The sequence below is a fragment of the Piliocolobus tephrosceles genome, chromosome 14, assembly GCF_002776525.5.
Source record: "Piliocolobus tephrosceles isolate RC106 chromosome 14, ASM277652v3, whole genome shotgun sequence".
In the NCBI taxonomy this organism is placed as follows: Eukaryota; Metazoa; Chordata; class Mammalia; order Primates; family Cercopithecidae; genus Piliocolobus; species Piliocolobus tephrosceles.
Window position 1 is genome coordinate 7144685 of NC_045447.1, and position 20438 is coordinate 7165122.

General features: G+C 41.1%; 1 protein-coding gene across 4 annotated transcripts in view; it reads right to left on the reverse strand.

Moving 5' to 3' along the window:
* Positions 1-20438, reverse strand: part of NUP214 (nucleoporin 214) — a 114410-nt gene that overhangs the window by 63292 nt on the left and 30680 nt on the right. For all 4 annotated transcript variants that reach the window (XR_002732557.1, XM_023216931.1, XM_023216929.2 and 1 more), the window contains exons 18-22: positions 15726-15829; positions 12023-12205; positions 10961-11046; positions 10772-10855; positions 1062-1325 (exon numbers count right to left, since the gene is read on the reverse strand). Coding sequence is in view for 3 of the 4 variants with exons in the window: in XM_023216931.1 (XP_023072699.1) it covers positions 1062-1325; positions 10772-10855; positions 10961-11046; positions 12023-12205; positions 15726-15829 (721 nt within the window). In the remaining variant the exon portion in view is untranslated. The remainder of the gene's footprint in view (positions 1-1061; positions 1326-10771; positions 10856-10960; positions 11047-12022; positions 12206-15725; positions 15830-20438) is intronic.

Genomic DNA, 20438 nt, shown 5'->3' on the forward strand with positions numbered 1-20438 from the left:
ACATACAAAAGGTTAAATTGGTAAATTCTTTACATTCGACTGCAAGGAAAATGCTAAAATCAGCGTTAACATAGAAAAGAACCAGTAAATTAACAGGCTGGCATCTGTGTCTTTCAGTTACCGCATGCAATTTGCCTACCCACCTCTACTAAGATACTTTACATTATCATTTCCTGATACTGATTGAGATATAACTTTTATACCAACATAGACCAATTCCCTGATCCCCTCTCACAAATTCTCTTCATTCTAGTACCTAACACTGGTATTTTTCTCTGCTGGAAGTCACTTTGATGCAAAGCCTTGACACCGCACTGAAAGTGTGGGGGCACACCACCAGTCAGTACAGTGAGCCAATACTGACCACAAGCATCGGAGCTGGTGAGTTCTGAGGCAGAATATGCCACAAGTCAGGCTGAAATGAGCCAGGATTTGAAAGACATGAGAGAGGATGTTGCTTTATAACTGAAGCAAACAGCCCCCTTTTACTTCTGAAAAAGACCGTTTTAAAAAACAAGCTGGCTCAGCAGAAAAGCTGTTACAGTGCATAACCTCGGAGAGCCATCTCCTCCCTCACAATGGCCTAGCAACTGCTTTCAAGGGGAACACACATCTTTTCAATTAGTCTTCTAATTTCTAGAATATTAGCAGAAGTGAGTTGAGCAGCCAGGTGCAGTGGCTCATGCCTGTAATCCTAGCACTTTGGGAGGCCAAGGCAGGTGGATCACCTGAGGTCAGGAATTTAACAGCCTAGCCAACACAACATGGTGAAACCTCGTCTCCACTAGGAGACATGCCTTGGGAGGGTGAGGCAGGAGAATCGTTTGAACCAGGAGGTGGAGGCTGCAGTGAGCCGAGATTGCGCCATCGCACTCCAGCATTGCACTCCAGCCTGGGCAACAGAGCGAGACTCCATCTCAAAAAAAAAAAAAAAAAAAAAAAAAAAGTGGGCTGGAGCCAACCACCATTTTGGTGTGACAGTATAAAACCCAGTTATAATTCCTTCATTAGTGAGAAACATCACAGGGAAAAAACAGTTTGCTTTCCCACTGTTTACTTACCTGAAGTTCCCATCACACCAGATGAAGAACCATGAACCAGGTGAGATTTAGCAAAAGGTGCTGCATGAGGCAAGAGACTGGGCTGGATGGAAGGAGTGCGAACCACGGGGGCATGCCGGGGGGCCTGAACCGCCGCCTCCTCATCTTTACAGGACGTCCGTGCATCTTCACTCTCCAGAGACTGGGAGACAGATGATGTTGAGCTGACTTCATCCAAGTCTTCATAATATCTCTGAGACAGAAAGGCTGATCGAGACAGGCTGGCTACAAAAGCCCCAAACAAAACACAATTTAGACAACTCAAAGCAAGCCCAAAAGCTAAGTAATTTTCACTGTTGATAAAACAAAACTTCAACTTGTAAAATGATTTAATTATTACTTATTTTAAGTGGAAGCAGGTATTGTCAAATGTGAACAAAAATGGTTTTTGGTTTTTGCTCAGATGGGAATTTGAGAAACTGAGCTGTGTGAACATCTTGGGGCTGTTAAATAAAAGAATGTGAAAACATAAGAGACAGAATTAATGCTGGTGTCAAAGTAGAAGACCTGGAGCCCTCACTAGTATAATAATAATATACTAGAAATGTAACAGGCAAGTTTCCATGGTGGGGTGAACAATCACACCATTACTGTCACCTTCCAATAAGCTGCTAAGAACAGGTCCAGCGCAAAATGGAATAGACAGAATGTCCTCAGTCCTGAGTGTCTCGAACATTTCCAGATAAATCTAATGATTCTTCTGATTTAGACAATTAGATTTTAAAAAAATATACAAGAGATTTGGTGCAGTGGCTCAGGCCTATAATCGCAGCACTTTGGGAGACTGAGGTAGGAGGACTGCTTGAAGCCAGGAGTTCAAGACTAGCTTAAGCAACATAATGAGACCCTGTCTCTACAAAGAGTAGGGCAACAGAGTGAAACCCTGTCTCAAAAAAAAAAAAAAGAAAGAAAGAAAGAAAGAAAGAAAGAAAGAAAGAAAGAAAGAAAGAAAGAAAGAAAATGGCTGGACATAGTGGCTCACGCCTGTAATCCCAGCAATTCGGGAGGCCAAGGTAGGCAGATTACCAGGTCAGGAGTTCGAGACCAGCCTGGCAAATACGGTGAAACCTCATCTCTACATTTTTTTTTTCTTTTTTTTTTTTTTTTTTGAGACGGAGTCTCGCTCTGTCACCCAGGCTGGAGTGCAGTGGCTGGATCTTGGCTCACTGCAAGCTCCGCCTCCTGGGTTTACGCCATTCTCCTGCCTCAGCCTCCCGAGTAGCTGGGACTACAGGTGCCCGCCACCTCGCCCGGCTAGTTTTTTGTATTTTTTTAGTAGAGACAGGGTTTCACCGTGTTCGCCAGGATGGTCTCCATCTCCTGACTTCGTGATCCGCCTGTCTCGGCCTCCCAAAGTGCTGGGATTACAGGCTTGATCCACTGCGCCCGACCCCCATTTCTACTTAAAAATACAAAAATCAGCAGAGTGTGGTGGCGCACACCTGTACTCCCAGCTACTCAGGAGGCTGAGGTAGGAGAATCGCTTGAACCTGGGAGCAAAGATTGTAGTGAGCCCAGATTGTGCCACTGCACTGCAGCCTGGGTGACAGAGTGAGACCCCTTCTCAAACAACAACAACAACAACAAAAACCCAAAAGAGAAAACAGAATTGAACTGAACTGAATCCTGGCCTTCTGTTTAGATTATGAAGAGTAAGGCTTTATGTCATGTTACTTTCTATCATAAATTTCAGAATGCAAGTGAATACTTCCTGTATATTGGAAAAAACAAAAACCAAACAAAATAATCTAGCCCTTTTTCTTCCCTCCCCAAGTTATTTAAAATGGCTCTGCAAATATTTATTGACTTTGTGTCCTATGTGCACATGGCTCTACAAGATTTTATTGTCATAATGTAAGTATAACATAACAAACACCACTAAAAACCAACGCTATGTGCTACGGCTGTCTTATCCAATTTGGTAGCCAGTAGCCATATGTGGTTATTTAAATTTAAACTAATTAAAAGCAAATTAATGAAAAATCAGTTCCTCAATTGCACTAGCCACATTTCATGTACTCTATAGCCACATGTGGCTAGTAGCTACCCTGCTGGACAGCAAAGATACAGAACATTTCCATCATCACAGAAAATCTTCCTGTAAGATAACAACTAGGTACCGTTTTAAGCCACTAAGTTTGTGATAATTTGTTATGGCATCCATAGGAAACTAATACAAACCCATGTTCTCTTGGGCCTAATTGCTCTCCATAATGTCTCTAAAATCCTATTGCAGTTCCTGATAGTAACAATAAAAGATGACTCAAATAATCACATCACCTTCAAGAACTAGACAGAAAGAGACACTGGATTAACTATGTAACCTCCAAGGTCCTATGTAACATGGGGGTACTCTTAGTTCCTTCCTTCCTACCTTTCTGAGGCAATTTACCTGCCTTTGGTGGAGGGAGCCCATCCAACTGAAGGATGCAGTGGGCATGCTCGCTCACAGAAGCGTGGAGCATGGACTGCTCACTATGCCGACGGTGCTGCCTCCACCATTAATGGGTGCTGCTCTCTGCTGTGATCAAGGATGCAGCTAACTGCCTGCATTAGAAAGAGGGTCCCACTGAAATTTAAAGAATCTTATTCTGTTTACACTCTAGTTCAGGTAAGGAAAGACAGAAAGCTACATGACTGGGGGCAGGGAGGGTGGGGAGACAAAAGGATAGAAGTCATATGATCATCTCAGTAGATGCAGCAAACCTCACATCTTAAGATGAACTATAGAAAGTGCTCCTTTTGAGATCAAGGATAGCTACACGACACTTTTATGCTGCACTGGAGGTTCTAGCCAGTGAAGTAAGGTAAAACAATAATAATAATAATAGGACTGGAAAGGCAGAAACATCACCATTAGTATCCATGGAGGGTATCATTGTTTCCATAGTTACAAAGCCAAGAAACAGCTACAGACGTGTTAGAATAAATGAGTTCTGCCAGGTTGTTGGGTGTAAGTAAATATACATAAATCAACTGTATTTCTCTATACTACATCCAACATAAACCATAAAATTTAAGGGAAAAAAAAATCTACCATTATAAAAGCATCAAATTTTTAGCAATCTAACAAAAGATGTGCACGTCTCTCATGCAGAAAACATTAAGAGAAATTAAAGAACACCCGAATAACAAATATGTACCCAGTTCAGGAACTAAGAGTTCACTACTGCACATATGTCAATTCTCAGGTAGATCTAGAAACTCAATACAATTCCAGGCAAAATCTCAACTTTCCTTTCAAGGCTGAGGAAGGCAAAATTCCTCCCCCGAAACTTTTTTTCTTTTTTGAGACAGAGTTTTGCTCTTGTTGCCCAAGCTGGAGTGCAATGACGTGATCTCGGCTCACTGCGACCTCTGCCTCCTGGGTTCAAGCGATTCTCCAGCCTCCCCTCTTTTTTTTTTTTTTTTTTTTATTGTGGTAAAATATAACATAAAATGACACCACAGTCACCATTTTAAAGTGTACAGTTCCATGGTATAAATACATTTCTAATGTTGTATAACCGTGACTACCATCTATCTCCAGAATGTTTTCATCTTCCCAAACTGAAACTTCATCCCCATGAAACACAAACTACCCATTCTCCCTCCTCCAGCTTCTGGCAGTTTCTAGTTCTGTCTCCACGGTTTTGACTACTCTAGGTACAGGGAGGTAGAATTTAACAAGACAATTTTAATGTTAATACGAAAATGTAAAACACCAAGAATGCCAAAACATTCTAGAGCAGGGGTCAGAAAACTACAACCATAGGCCAGCTGTCTCTTTGTAGAAATACAAAGTTTTGCTGAAACACAGACATGCCCCTCTCATCACATGGTCTGTGGCTGCTTTCCCATTACAACAGCAGAGTTAGGTAGGTGCAGTGGAAACAGCGCCTGCAAACCTCAACTATTCTCCAGCTGGCCCCTTGTAGAAAAATCTACCAACCCCTACTCTGAATTGTAGAACTTTCTGCAATGATGAAATGTTCTTTATATGTTTTTGCCATTACAGTAGCCATTAGTCACATGTGCCTACTGAGCACCTGAAATGTGGCTACTAGGATTGCAAAACTAAATTTTAAATGTTACTTTTATTTTTAAAATTTATATATTTATTTGAGACAAGGTCTCACTGCTCCTTTCCCAGGTTGGTCTCGAACTCCTGGGCTCAAGTGATCCTCCTGCCTCAGCCTCCTTAAGCAGCTGGGGTTACAGGCATGCACCACCTTGCCTTGCAATTTCATTTAATTTAAATGTAAGCAGAGGCTGGACGTGGTGGCTCACACCTGTAATCTGAGCACTTTGGGATTTTTTTTGTGTGACAGTCTCACTCTGTCGCCAGGCTGGAGTGCAGTGGCGTGATCTCGGCTCACTGCAACCTCCACCTCCCGGGTTCAAGCGATTCTCCTGCCTCAGCCTCCTAAGTAGCTGGGACTACAGCTGCATGCCACCATGCCCAGCTAATTTTTTTGTATTTTTAGTAGAGATGGGTTTTCACCATGTTGACCCAGATGGTCTCAATCTCCTGAGCTCGTGATCTGCCTGCAGATCCAATTGTGAAAGGCAAACTTTAATGTTTCCGGAAGATAATAAAGGTACATACCTACTTTCATTACCTAGAGATAGAAGATTTCTTAAACAGAACACAAAAAGTACTAACTATGAAAGAAAAGGCTGATGATTTATCACTATTTCACAATTAAGAACTTCTGATCGACAGGCTGGGCACAGTTGTTCACACCTGTAATCCCAGCGCTTTGGGAAGCTGAGGCAGGAAGATCACGTAAGGCCAGATGTTCCAGATCAGCCTGAGCAACATAGCGAGATAATGTCTCTACAAAAAAATAAAAAACTAGCCGGGCATGGTGACCTGGCCTGTGCCTATAGTCCCAGCAACTCAGGAGGCTGAGGCAGGAGGACTGCTTCAGCCAGGGAGGTTGGGGCTGCAGTGAGCTATGACTGCACCACTGCACTCCAGCCTGGGCAACAGAGCAAGACTCTGTTTCTAAAAACAAAAACAAAAAAGAACTTCTGTTCACCAAGACATAAGAGGGCAAAAAGGCAAAGTGAGTATCTACAACTCATAAAACCAACAAAGACTGGTCTCCAGAATTTATAAAAACATTTACAAATCAATAACAAAGAGTATTTAATAATAAATGAATGAACAAAAGATTTAATTCGGTACTCCACGAAAGAAGGTATCTGAACGGTTAAAACATTTTACAAGATTTCTACCAGAATAGTTAAAAGAAAAAAGACTGACACTATCAGGCTTGGCAAAGATGTGGAACAACTGTAACACTCATCTACTGATGATAAAGTACAACCACTTGGTAAAACTGCTTGGCAGAATCTATGAAAGCTGGGCATATGGACAGACTATGAGCCAACAATGCCACTCCTAGCTATGTAACCAAATGAAGAGTACATATGTGCTCCGAGAGACACACACAGGAATATTCAGAACCACCTTTTCTGTAATAGCTATAAACTGAAAGCAGCACATGTTCAACAGGAGAATGACTAAACAAATGCAGCATACTCATACAATAGAATCCTATATAGAGCAACTAAAATAACAGCTAGAGGCAACAACACGGATGGATCTTACAAGACTGATGTGGAACAAGAGAAGCCCATTTAGAGACTAAGTGAATGGATTTATGTGGTATGCAAAACCAAAACACAGGCAAAACCAAATTATAGTGTTTTGGGAGGTATGCTTACATAGTAAAGCTCTGAAGGAAAACAAAGAAAAGGAGACTAAAGAGAATGAAAACTTATGCAATGCAGAATCCTGCATTGGATCCTAGATCCAATCAACATGTAGGGAGTGGACAGCTGGCAAAATTTGAGTACCAACTATATATGAGATAACTGTATATGTTAAATTTCCTGAACCTGCGAACTGTATTATGACGTGTAAGAGAGCACCTTTGTTCTTGGAGGACACATGTTGAAATATTTAGGAGTAAGGGGTGTTGTCTTTAACTTATTCTCAGATAGTTCAGCAATGATTGCAGCAAACATATGAGTGAGGGGTAAGCAGGTGCTTACTGTACTCGCAATTGGAAATTTGAATTTTTTCAAAATAATAAATTTAAAATAACAAAAAAAGTCAAAAAAAAAAAAAAAAAAAAAAGGCAAAGGCGAAACTCTCACATAAGCCCATATAATGGCGCCTTAGGGGAGGAAGGAAAACCAGGGTATACAAGAGGGCTTCTAAAAAATGGCAATATTCTGTTTCTTGACCTGAGTAGAGGCTACAGGGATATATGTTTTAGTTGTGCACCCTTTATGTGTGTTGTTTTTCCCAATTTAGAAAATTAAGTGTTTACATGCTGAGTTACTCTTCCTAGCATGCACACTAATATTAAATGAGTATCATGTGTGGTTATCTGCTTAATGTCTGAATTCCTCCTCTTAAATGAAAAGCTTCATGTGGGCAGAGACAATGTTTCTCTTACCACTGACTGCAACAAACTAGGCAATCATATTTATTGAATGAATGAATAAATTCCATAAATCTCACTTCTAAGGACTCTTATCTAAATATATAATCTGATGTGGGTTAAAGATTTGTGAATAAAGACGTTCTGAGTAAAATTTTGGCAACAAGATTAGTAATAGGCATTATGGCCTTCTAATACAAGGAAATACTGTAATGTCTTTATAAGGCATGTGTTCAAAGAACATTTAAACACAGAAGGCAGAGGAAAAGCTTACGATTTTAACTTTAAATTTTTTTCCAAGTTTTAACATTTGGTAAAATATAACATAAAATTTACCATCTTAAGTGCTTTAAAGTGCACAGGTCACAGGTATTAAGTACATTCACATTGTTGTGTAATCATCACCACCATCCACCTCCAGAAGTACTTTCACTGTGCAAAACTGAAACTCTATACCCATTAAACAATAACTCCCCATGATCCCCACCTCAGTCAGGGCAACCCCTATTCTCGTTTCCATCTCTATGAATTTGATATCTCTAGATAATTCATATAAGTGGAATCACATAGTATTTGTCTATTTGTGGCTTATTACACTTAGCACAATGTCCTCAAGGTTCATTTATATTGTAGCATGTGTCAAAAACTCCTTTTTACGGTGGCTCAAGCCTGTAATCCCAGCACTTTGGGAGGCCAAGATGGGAGGATCACAAGGTCAGGAGATCGAGACCATCCTGGCGAACACGGTGAAACCCCATCTCTACTAAAAAATACAAAAAAACTAGCCGGGCGAGGTGGCGGGCGCCTGTAGTCCCAGCTACTCGGGAGGCTGAGGCAGGAGAATGGCGTAAACCCGGGAGGCGGAGCTTGCAGTGAGCCGAGATCCGGCCATTGCACTCCAGCCTGGGCGACAGAGTGAGACTCCCTCTCAAAAAACAAACAAACAAACAAAGAAACCTCCTTTTTCAAGGTTGAATAATATTGCTTTGTATAGACAGACATTTTGTTTATCTATTCATTCATTAACAGACACATTGTTTCCACCTCTTGGCTATTATCAATAATGCTGTCATGAGCATGGATACAAAAGTATCTCTTTGAAACCTTGTTTTCAGTTATTTGGGGTATATACCCGGGAGTGAAATTGCTGGATCATCCAGTAATTACATTTTTAATTTTTTGAGGAACCACGAAACTGTTTTCTACAGTGGCTTTACCATTTCACATTCCCACCAATAGTGTACAAAGGTTCCACTTTTTCCATATCTTCACCAGCACTTCTTTTCTTTTCTTTTCTTTTTTTTAAATATAAGGGCTAATGAATTTTAAATCAGAAAAAAATCAAGACACAAAACTGTTATAATCTCAATTTCATTTTAAAATAAATCAGATTTACATATGCAAAGAAAAAAGTTTGGAACTAAACCAAAATAACTAAGTGAGGCCATATCTGGGTTGAGAGAGTGATTTTTTAACTTTTTAATTTTTTTTAAAGATTCTGTTGCTCAGGCTGGAGTGCAGTGGCATGACCATAGCTCACTGCAGCCGCAGGATCAGGCAATCCTCCTGCCTCAGCCACCCAAAGAGCTAAGATTACAGGTGCATCCCACCACACTCAGCTAATATCTTTTATTCTCCTTTACACTTTCCATATTTTTCCCAATTACCTACCAAGAGAATGTATTCTTTAGATAAAAAACATTATTTAAAAATTCACTTGTGGCCGGGCGCGGTGGCTCAAGCCTGTAATCGCAGCACTTTGGGAGGCCGAGACAGGTGGATCACGAGGTCAGGAGATCGAGACCATCCTGGCTAACTGAGTGAAACCCCGTCTCTACTAAAAAATACAAAAAACTAGCCGGGTGAGGTGGCGGGCACCTGTAGTCCCAGCTACTTGGGAGGCTGAGGCAGTAGAATGGCGTAAACCCGGGAGGTGGAGCTTGCAGTGAGCTGAGATCCGGCCACTGCACTCCAGCCTGGGCGACAGAGCAAGACTCCGTCTCAAAAAAAAAAAAATTCACTTGTCTGTGAGTACAAAAAATAAAATCAGTAAGATTAAATTTGTTTCTGTTATTCTGATTACCAAAAGCATTTGTTATTGGCATTAAAAAATTTTAACTGAAAACAGAATCTCAAAGAAAAATTTGGATACGGGTACTAAAACAAAGCAGTTATGCCTAAAGTTTTTTGTCACAAATTTTTCTTTAAATTCAAGTTCTTATCTAGATAACGTAATGGGAAAAAAATCTTATTTCATCAGTTATATGGCTTCTTTACAGCAAGTATTTTTTGTTTTTTTTGAGATGGAGTCTGGCTCTGTAGCCCAGGATGGAGTGCAGTGGCGCCATCTCGGCTCACTGCAAGCTCCGCCTCCCAGGTTCACGCCATTCTCCTGCCTCAGCCTCCCGAGTACCTGGGACTACAGGTGCCGGCCACCACGCCCGGCTAATTTTTTTGTATTTTTAGTAGAGACGGGGTTTCACCGTGTTAGCCAGGATGGTCTCGATCTCCTGACCCCGTGATCCGCCCGTCTCGGCTTCCCAAAGTGCTGGGATTACGAGACTACCATGCCCGGCCTACAGGAAGTATTTTTAACCAACATTGCTTAATCATATTTTTTTCTTCTTTTTTCATAAAAGAATCCTTTTTCGGCAAGGCACAGTGGCTCACACCTGTAATCCCAGCACTCTGGGAGGCTGAGGTAGGAGGATAACTTGAACTTAGGAGTCTGAAAACAGCCTGGGCAATATGGGGAGACTCTGTCTTTTTTTTTTTTCTATTATTTATTTTCTATTCTATTTTTTTATTTTCTATTATTTATTTGTTTTTTAAAAAGCCTTTTTCCCAAATGCAAACTTACTCAAAACCCAAAATCAGAAAAGTAAACCTTCTCTGGCTAAAGCAGAGGCTAGAATTTAGCTCAGGCTACCTCAAACCCTTATGAATCAGTGCCATATAACTTGAGGACTGCAGAAAACAGTGTAAAAGCCAAAACAACTACCTTGCTGCCTCATCAAGTATATATAAGCTGCTTTTTATTCCAATATTCAGATTAACAACAGATTCTGGGGACATCTTCTCTATCCCCTATTAAGAACCAACACACACACACTTACACACACATACACAGCACCCTAGCTCGCTCTCTGTCTCTCTCTCTCACACACACATACACACACACCCCACTGCACCCTATCAGTATGTACAGGCCCAGTTACCAGTTCTCTTTACCTGGAGCAGTGGATCTCACTGGTGGGGTCTTCCTCTTGGCCAAGAAGTTTCTCAATTGTGCCTGTTTCATGGGGGACAGTTTAGCTGCAAGAAACCCATAAACCCATAAATGATTAAAACTCAGTTTTTAAGATATCAGTAGCTAGAAGAGAACAAAGGGAGTTAAAACACTGGGAAGGATGCAATTACCTGGTACCTTGGGCAAGGATTTGGTGTGCGATTCTATGGTGGTTTTTAACAAAGCATTGCGCAGGCTTTCAAGGTCACTGTCAAAACTGAAACACGACAGTGTTACATACAGACCAACTAGGAGCAGAAAGATCTGAGGCTGTCGGGTGTACACTATCCTCCTAAATATAAATGCAAGACATAAGAATATCCCCTATATATAAACATGCCATCTGACCAACTGATAGAATTAATCTAAAAGAAGTGAGATCACAACCATATTATATACCATCTCCACCCCAAACACAACATGATGGTGCCTCAGTAGAAAAAGCAGGCCGGGCGCGGTGGCTCAAGCCTGTAATCCCAGCACTTTGGGAGGCCGAGACGGGCGGATCACGAGGTCAGGAGATCGAGACCATCCTGGCTAACACAGTGAAACCCCGTCTCTACTAAAAAATCCAAAAAACTAGCCGGGCGAGGTGGCGGGCGCCTGTAGTCCCAGCTACTCGGGAGGCTGAGGCAGGAGAATGGCGAGAACCCAGGAGACAGAGCTTGCAGTGAGCCGAGATGGCGCCACTGCACTCCAGCCTGGGCAACAGAGCGAGACTCGGTCTCAAAACAACAACAACAACAACAAAACCATTTTGGTAAACTCAAGGTAAACTGTCCATCTGCCAGGGTCTGAAAGTCCCCACATTCAAGCAAAATGACAAATCCGGGCTTCAGAAACAAGTCAGTCAACTTAATCCTATCAGCTGACTTTCAATCAACCATGACACTATTACTATGGTGTATCACTTGCTGTGATACATTCAACACCCATTTCATCAGTGTAATACTTTATAGACTTAATTTAACTCCCACACAATCCCATGAACCAGGTTTGTCATTCCATTTTTTAAGCAAAGAAACAAAGGATCAGAGAGGGTGGAACCCTGACCAGGATCACAAAGGTGAGAGACAACAGAGTCACCTGCACACCCACATCTGAACCACTCTAAGACTACCCCACATTACTCCCTAAATGTTTGTTCATGCATTCATTCACCCATATTTATTGAGTACAAGTCCTCTCTACACCTGTGAATGCTGCTCGGGGAAGGAACAGCCGAGGGCAGGCTCCATGGGGAAGTCTGGTTGTAAAGGCGGAGCTGCTGAAGACTGTCCACCAGGTGATTCAGCCTCTTCCTCTGTTGGTTGATGATTTCACGGTTATTGGCTAGGGTGTTAAACAGTGTCTCTCGCTCTGGCACAAGCAGGTGCCTGTTAACAACAATGAGAAAAGAATTTATGAATGGTTCAAGTAAAGGAATCTCCCAGTAAAAAACAAACAAACAAGATTACAATGGTAACAGTAAAAACGATAAAATGGAGAACCAGCACTGGACAAGAACCATCAAGAAATTACTAGAAAATAAAAAGGAGATGAAAGCCTAATGAAAATAACATGGTATGTGGAGAAAACAGCTAGAAACAGGCAGGCCAGGCCTGTAGCAAAGGATAGCATAAATTAGGTGACACCTGAGAGAGGCCCTAGGAAGAAAAGGGCAGGAGTGAGATGCGAGTCAGGAACAGGGTCAGCTTTCTACTTAGAATTTATCTGTTTTTCTGAATGTAAATTATATCCAATTAAAAACAAAAACAAAAAACAGGTTCACTGGAAGTCTATGGGAGTCAGTTAATTCTTCAGACTATCGTCAAAAAATAGTGGGAGAGCATAAGGTTTAGTATCAGGGAGGTAACCTGCCCAAAGAACTAAAACAAAACAGGGACAACAGTAGCTGCCTCTGGGAAGTAGGTCTGACTGCAGAGGGGGACAGGTCTATTTGCTTCTGCTTTTCAGTAGAACTCTTCAAGTTGCTCTGAAATTTTTTTCTGACTGCTTTAATTTGCAGAGGCAATAGGAAAAACCATACAAATAAAAACAAAAGGAATAATCCCACATAAGTTACAAACCAAATTTTCTTTGCTATGGTATGTCAATACAGTCATGTGCCACATAATGACGTTTTGGTCAATGATGGACAGCATATACAACGATGATCCAATAAGATTACAGTAGAGCTGAATTCCTATTGCCTAGTGATTTGTGTTACAATTGTCTATAGTACAAATGTACAAAACCATGCTATACAGCAGGGGTGTCTAATCTTTTGCTTCCCTGGGCCACACTGGAGGAAGAATTGTCTTGGGCCACACATAAAATATACTAATGCTAGCTGATAAGCTTAAAAAAAAATAAAATAAAAATCTCATAATGTTTTAAGAAAGTTTACGAATTTGTGTTGAGCTGCATTCAAAGCTGTCCTGGGCCACATGAAGCCTGCAGGCCAAGGGTTGGACAAGCTTGCTGTATGGTACTGTAGTCTAGGAGCAACAGGCTATACACCATAAGAGCCTAAGTATGTAATAAGCTATGTCATCTAGGTAATAAGTAGACACAGTGTAAGTACATTCTATGATGATCATACAATGACAAAATGGCCTAACAATGAACTTCTCAGAACACGTTAAGCAACAAGTGACTCTATGTATATTTTGCCTGTTAACACAAATCACGGAATGAAAAATGCTTGCTAAACAGAAACCTCTGGATTTATTTCCTCTTTTCCCATTATCTCTTTGAGTTCAGGGCTGACTGAACGACTGCCTCTGGTAACAAGGTACTTCAACACACAATTTTTAAAAGGCATTTCAGGCCAGGCACGGTGGTTCACGCCTGTAATCACAGCACCTTCGGAGGATGAGGTGGGCGGATCACGAGGTCAGGAGTTGGAGACCAGCCTAACCAACATGGTGAAACCCCATCTCTATTAAAAATACAAAAATTAGCCGGGTGTGGTGGTGCACGCCTATAATCCCAGCTACTCAAGGAGGCTGAGGCAGGAGAATTGCTTGAACCCCGGAGGCAGAGGTTGCAATGAGCTGAGATCAGGCCACTGCACTCCAGTGTGGGCGACAGAGCAAGACTTGGTCTCAAAAAATAAAATAAAATAAAATAAAAAAGGCATTTCAATAGGGTACATACAAGGTAACATTCAGGGATGGCCCTAAAACAGAGAAGTGCTATCAAAATAGAAAATTATACAGATTTAAGAATTTGAACTCTGCAGAAAGAGAACTCAGAAAAGCATAAGTAGTAAATCCACAGAATTGGTATAAAGGGAAAAAAAAAGCCTGGCTTCTCTTTAAGCATCATGTACTTTCTTACAAGGCTAACTTGTTAATTACCAAAGAGAAATACAACCATTGAACAGAGCAGAATGTACCCACTGCCAGGTTAGACCATTGTTTCCCTTGTGAGATAGCAAACCATATGGCTGAACATGAATCAGAACCAGGCGTGTGCACTGGCTCTCTAATGGGACCCCACTGCCCATGGAGACAAGCGCTCCAGTCCACGGGCCACAGGAATCCTTCACGTAGGCAGTGGGGTAGGAGAGCTTCTCACTTCTATCTCCCTATACCTATAAATGCTGTAAGCTGAGGGTTCTCCAGTTGGGATTTTTAGCCTTTCTCCACATAACACAATGTAATTTATTGAATTCTGCTTACTAAATTATAAGTGTATTATAGTCCTGTCCCTGATATCACACCCAGGTTGTCCCACTGAAAAGTACATCAAATAGACCATTTCTTGGTTTGTTTTCATACAGGGCTAGCTAATCTATTAATCAAGTGTAGGTGTTTCAGAAATCTAACATTTCAGGGCTGATTTGTTTTTCAAATTTCTAATGGGCAGCACTTCACGCTCTCATGGTGCACGGCATTCTATTCCTTGTGGAAAATATGTGGCTTAAAACCAAATATCTAAGGATAAAAAACTACGCTAAAAGGTTTTCCCATTACTTTGCTATCATTCCTCTCATCCTTTTAATTATCCACACTAATTACAAATGTTTTCTCAAAAAGAAAATTTGAAATATACAGAAGAGTATTAAGGAAAATTCTCCTTAATCCTGTTTTGCAGATATAACTATGAATATTTTGATACATCTATATACTTTTGTACCTCCACATTGTTATTAGCCAATATGCTTTTGTCTTTTTACTTATTAAATTAAATTTTTATATTACATTTAATAATTATAGCGAAAGTTATATATTCTATACATTTTGTAGAACATAGAATACATATTCAATATATTAAATAATTTATTGGAAAACACGCTAGTCAATGGTTACAGGGTATTCTGTAGTTAAGAAAAAAAGTGACCATATTTATTTAGCTACTCCTGTACCTTTAGATAATTAGGTTGAATACAATTTTTCACTATCATAAATTATATTGCAATATAAACTGTTTTATGTAAATTATTGTATCGTTTCTGTAGAAAAATATTTCAAGTAGAATGACTGTTAAAAAGAATGAACATTTTGTAGAGATTTTCTTTTTCCTTTCTTTTTTTTTTTTTTTAAGACACAGCTTTGCTCCTGTTGCCCAGGCAGGAGTGCAGTGGCACACAATCTCAGCTCACTGCAACCTCTGCCTCCTGCGTTCAAGCAATTCTCCTGCCTCAGCCTCCCAAGTAGCTGGGATTACAGGCATGTGCCACCACGCACGGCTAATTTTGTTTTTAGTAGAGACAGGGTTTCTCCATGTTGGCTGGTCTCCAACTCCTAACCTCAGGTGATCCACCTGTCTCAGCCTCCCAAAGTGCTGGGATTACAGGCATGAGCCACTGTACCTGGCTGGGGATTTTCATAGGTTCCTAAATCACCTTTTTAAAATGGCAATAGCAATATCTATTCCAACACATTGCAGATGAGAGATCTCACTCACCTTTGTTTTTTCTTTTGTTCCAGATGCCGATCCCACTCCAAGTCTAGAACATCATTCACATCTTGGACAGCAAATTTCACATACTGATGAAGGCGCCGAATTTCCTATAAGAAAAAAATTAAAAGGCAAATGACTTGTTTTTCTGATAGTTTGGGGGAAAATGTATCAAAACAGTCAAAAGAATTCTAAAATACTTCTATATTAAGAACCATAATGAACAAGGAAATCAGAATAGGTTTTAATACGATTATTAAAATTATATAATTAAAATGAGGCCAGGTGCAGTGGCTCAGGCCTACAATCCCAACACTCTGGGAGGCCAAGGCAGGAGGACCGCTTGAAGCCAGGAGTTAAAGATCAGCCTGGGCAGCAAAGCGAGAATCTGTCTCTAATAATGCATAAAAGTAAAAAAAATTACATAAAAAAACTTTATAATTAAAAACAAAATCGGCTGGGCGTGGTGGCTCCCCACTTTGGGAGGCCGAGGCGGGAGGATCACTTGATGTCAGGAGTTCGAGACCAGCCTGGCCAACATGGTGAAACCCCGTCTCTACTAAAAAGACAAAAGTTAGCCAGGCAGGATGGCAGGTGCCTATAATCCCAGCTACTCAGGAGGCTGAGGCAGGAGAATTGCTTGAACCCAGGAGGCAGAGGTGGCAGAGATCTGGTACAATGAAAAGGGAAACAGAATGGGTGTGTCTGCCTAGGCCCCCGGGGAACAAATGTTCTTAATTCTCATTTCTCAGTTCCATGGTCTGGGAATTTTCCATTCCATTCTGGTACTCAGACAGTGCATCCATTTAGATTTTGCTCCCCCACCCATAAAATTAACTGTAATGGAGACAAACAGTGCTGAAAATAATTCTAAGCCTATCTACTCACAGCATAGAACCTGTAAGTCATCTTCCCAGTTGAGAAATACTCATTTGTTCACCAAAGCAAAGAACAGTATTAGCACTAAAAACTGAACCTGCTATTATTTAAAATTTTAGCTATCTAACTTATTATAGGCCTGCAATAATTTTATTTAAATTTTGGGCGACTGTTAACCTTCATGGCTATGCAACTTGATTCTCAAAAATTAAAAACAGGTCACGTGCTGGGTGCTGTGGCTCACACCTGTAATCCCAGCACTTTGGGAAGCTGAGGTGGGCGGATCACCTGAGGTCAGGAGTTCCAGACCAGCCTGGCCAACATGGTGAAACCCCGCTTTGACTAAAAATACAAAAATTAGCTGGGCATGGTGATGCACGCCTATAATCCCAAGTACTTAGGAGGCTGAGGCACAAGAACCACTTGAACACAAGAGGCAGAGGCTGCAGTGAGCTGAGATCGCGCCACTGCACTCCAGCCTGGGTAACAGAGCAAGACTCTGTCTCTCAACGAAAAAACAGGCCGGGCATGGTGGCTTACGCGTGTAATCTCAGCACTTTGGGAGGCCAGAATGGGTGGATCACTCGAGGTCAGGAGCTTGAGACCAGCCTGGCCAACATGTTGAAACACTGTCTCTACTAAAAATACAAAAATTAGAGCTGGGTGCAGTGGCTCATGCCTGTAATCCCAGTACTTTGGGAGGCCAAGGCAGGTGGAGCACTTGAGGCCAGGAGTTCGAAACTAGCCTGGTCAACACGGTGAAACCCCATCTCTACTAAAAATACAAAAAATACACCACACCCGGGTGTGGTGGTGCACGCCTGTAATCCCAGCTACTCCAGAGGCTGAGACAGGAGAATCACTTGAACCTGGAAGGTGGAGGTTGCAGTGAGCTGAGATCACGCCACTGCACTCCAACCTGGGCGACAGAGTGAGACCTTGTCTCCAAAACAAAACAGAAAAAACAAAAATTAGCTGGGCGTGGTGGTGCACGCCTGTAATCCCAGCTACTCAGGAGGCTGAGGCAGGAGAACTGCATGAACCCAGGAGGCAGAGGTTGCAGTGAGCTGAGATCGCACCACTGCACTCCAGCCTGGGCAACAGAGTGAGACTGTTTCAAAAAAACAGAAGGCCAGACACAGTGGCTCACACTTGTAATCTCAGCATTTTGGAAGGCCAAACCAGGAGAAGTGCTAGGGCCCAGGAGTTCAAGACCTGCCTGGGCAACAGAGCAAGGCCCCATCTCTACAAAAATTTTAAAAATTAGCCAGGCAAGTCCAGGTGCGGTGGCTTACGCCTATAATCCCAGCACTTTGGGAGGCCGAGGTGGGCGGATCACGAGGTCAGGAGATTGAGACCATTCTGGCTAATACAGTGAAACCCCGTCTCTACTAAAAACACAAAAAAATTAGCCGGACATGGTGGTGGGTGCCTGTAGTCCCAGCTGCTCGGAAGGCTGAGGCAGGAGAATGGCATGAACCCGGGAAGCAGAGCTTGCAGTGAGCCAAGATCGTGCCACTGTGCCACTGCACTCCAGCCTGGGCCAGAGAGAGAGACTTCGACTCAAAAAAAAAAAAAAAAAAAATTAGCCAGGCATGGTGGTGTGTGCCTGTAGTCCTGGCTACTTGGGAGGTTGAAGCAGGAGGATCACTTGAGCCCGAGTTTGAGACTGCAGTGAGCTAGGATCAAGCCACCACACCACACACCCTGGCCCAAGCAACAGAGAAAGACCCTGTCTAAAATAAAAAACAAAAATAAAAACAAAACAGAGCTAGACATGGTGAGGTACACCTATAGTCCCAGCTACTCAGGAGGTTGAATTAGGAGGATCCTCGGTCCAGGAATTCAAGGCTTTTGTGTACCATAATCATGCCTGTGAATAGCCACTGCACTCCTGGGCTACACAGTAAAACTCTGTCTCTTAAAAAAAAAACAAATAAATAAAACTGAGGCAATCCATTAAGTATGTCTACAAATGGAGATAATGTGCTATATACTAGGAAAAGCAGTTTACCTCTATAGAGAGATCTTATTATGTTTAAATGTATTTTCAAAATTATTTGTGTAGCCAGAGAAATCAGACAAGAGAAAAAATAAAGGGTATCCAAATTGGTAAAGAGAAAGTCAAACTGTCGCTGTTTGCCAATGTTATGATCGTGTACTAAAAAACCCTAAAGACTCATCCAAAAAGGTCCTAGATCTGATAAATGAATTCAGTAAACTTTCAGGATACAAAATCAATGTACACAAATCAGTAGCACTGCTATACAACAAGAGCAACCAAGCTGAGAATCAAATAAACAACAACCCCTTTTACAGCAGCTGCAAAAAATAAAAACCAAAAACCAAAAACAAACACAAAACCCCAAACTTAGGAATATACCTAACCAAGGAGGCGAAAGATCTCTACAAGGAAAACTACAAAACACTGCTGAAAGAAATAACAGACGACACAAACAAATGGAAACAACACAAACAAATAGAAATACATCCTATGCTCATGGATGGGTAGAATCAATATTGTGAAAATGACCATACTACCAAAAACAATTTACAAATACAAGGCAATTCTCATCAAAATACCATCATCATTCTTCACAGAACTAGAAAAAAAAATCCTAAAATTCATATAAAACTAAAAAGAGCCCACACAGTCAAAGCAAGAATAAGCAAAAAGAACAAATCTGGAGTTATCACATTGTCTGACTTCAAACTATACTACAAGGCTATAGTCACCAAAACACCATGGTACTGGTACAAAAATACGCAGACAGACCAACGGAAAAGAATAGAGAACCCAGAAATAAAGCCAAATTCTTAGAGCCAACTGATCTTCAACAAAGCAAACAAAAAACATGCAGTGGGGGAAGGACACCCTATTCAACAAATAGTGCTGGGATAATTGGCAAGCCACATGTAAAAGAATGAAACTGGATCCTCATCTCTCACCTTACACAAAAATCAACTCAAGATGGATCAAAGACTTAAATCTAAGACTTGAAACCATAAAAATTCTAGAAGATAACATCAGAAAAAGTCTTATAGAGGTTGACTTAGGCAAGGAGTTTATGAACAAGAATCCAAAAGCGAATGCAACAAAAAGGCAAATAGATGGGACTTAATTAAGCTTCTGCACAGCAAAAGAAATAATCAGCAGAGTAAACAGACAACTCACAGATAGGGAGAAAATTTTCACAAACTATGCATCTGACAATGGACTAATATCCAGAATCTACAAGGAACTCAAATGTATCAGCAAGAACAAAACAAACAATTCCATCAAAAAGTGGGCTATGGACATGAACAATTCTTAAAAGATACACAAATGGCTGACAAACATACGAAAAAATGCTCAATATCACTAATTATCAGGGAAAAGCAAATCAAAACCACAATGCAATACCATCTTACTTCTGCAAGAATGGCCATCATTAAAAAATCAAAAAATAACAGATGTTGGCGTGCATGTGGTAAAAAGGGAATACTTTTACACTGCTGGTGGGAATGTAAACTAGTACAACCACTACAGAAAACAGTATAGAGATTCCTTAAACAACTAAAAGTATCTACCATTTGATCCAGCAGTCCTACTACTGTGTACCTACCAAGAGAAAAAGAAGTCATTACATGAAAAAGACACTTGCACATGCATGTTTACAGCAGCACAATTCGCAATTGCAAAAATATGGAACCAATCCAAATGCCCATCAATCAACGAGTGGATAAAGAAAATGTGACACACATATATAGACTACTACTCAGTCATAAAAACGAATGAAATAATGGCATTTGCAGCAACCTGGGAGGAGCTGGAGACCATTATTCTAAGTGAAGTAACTC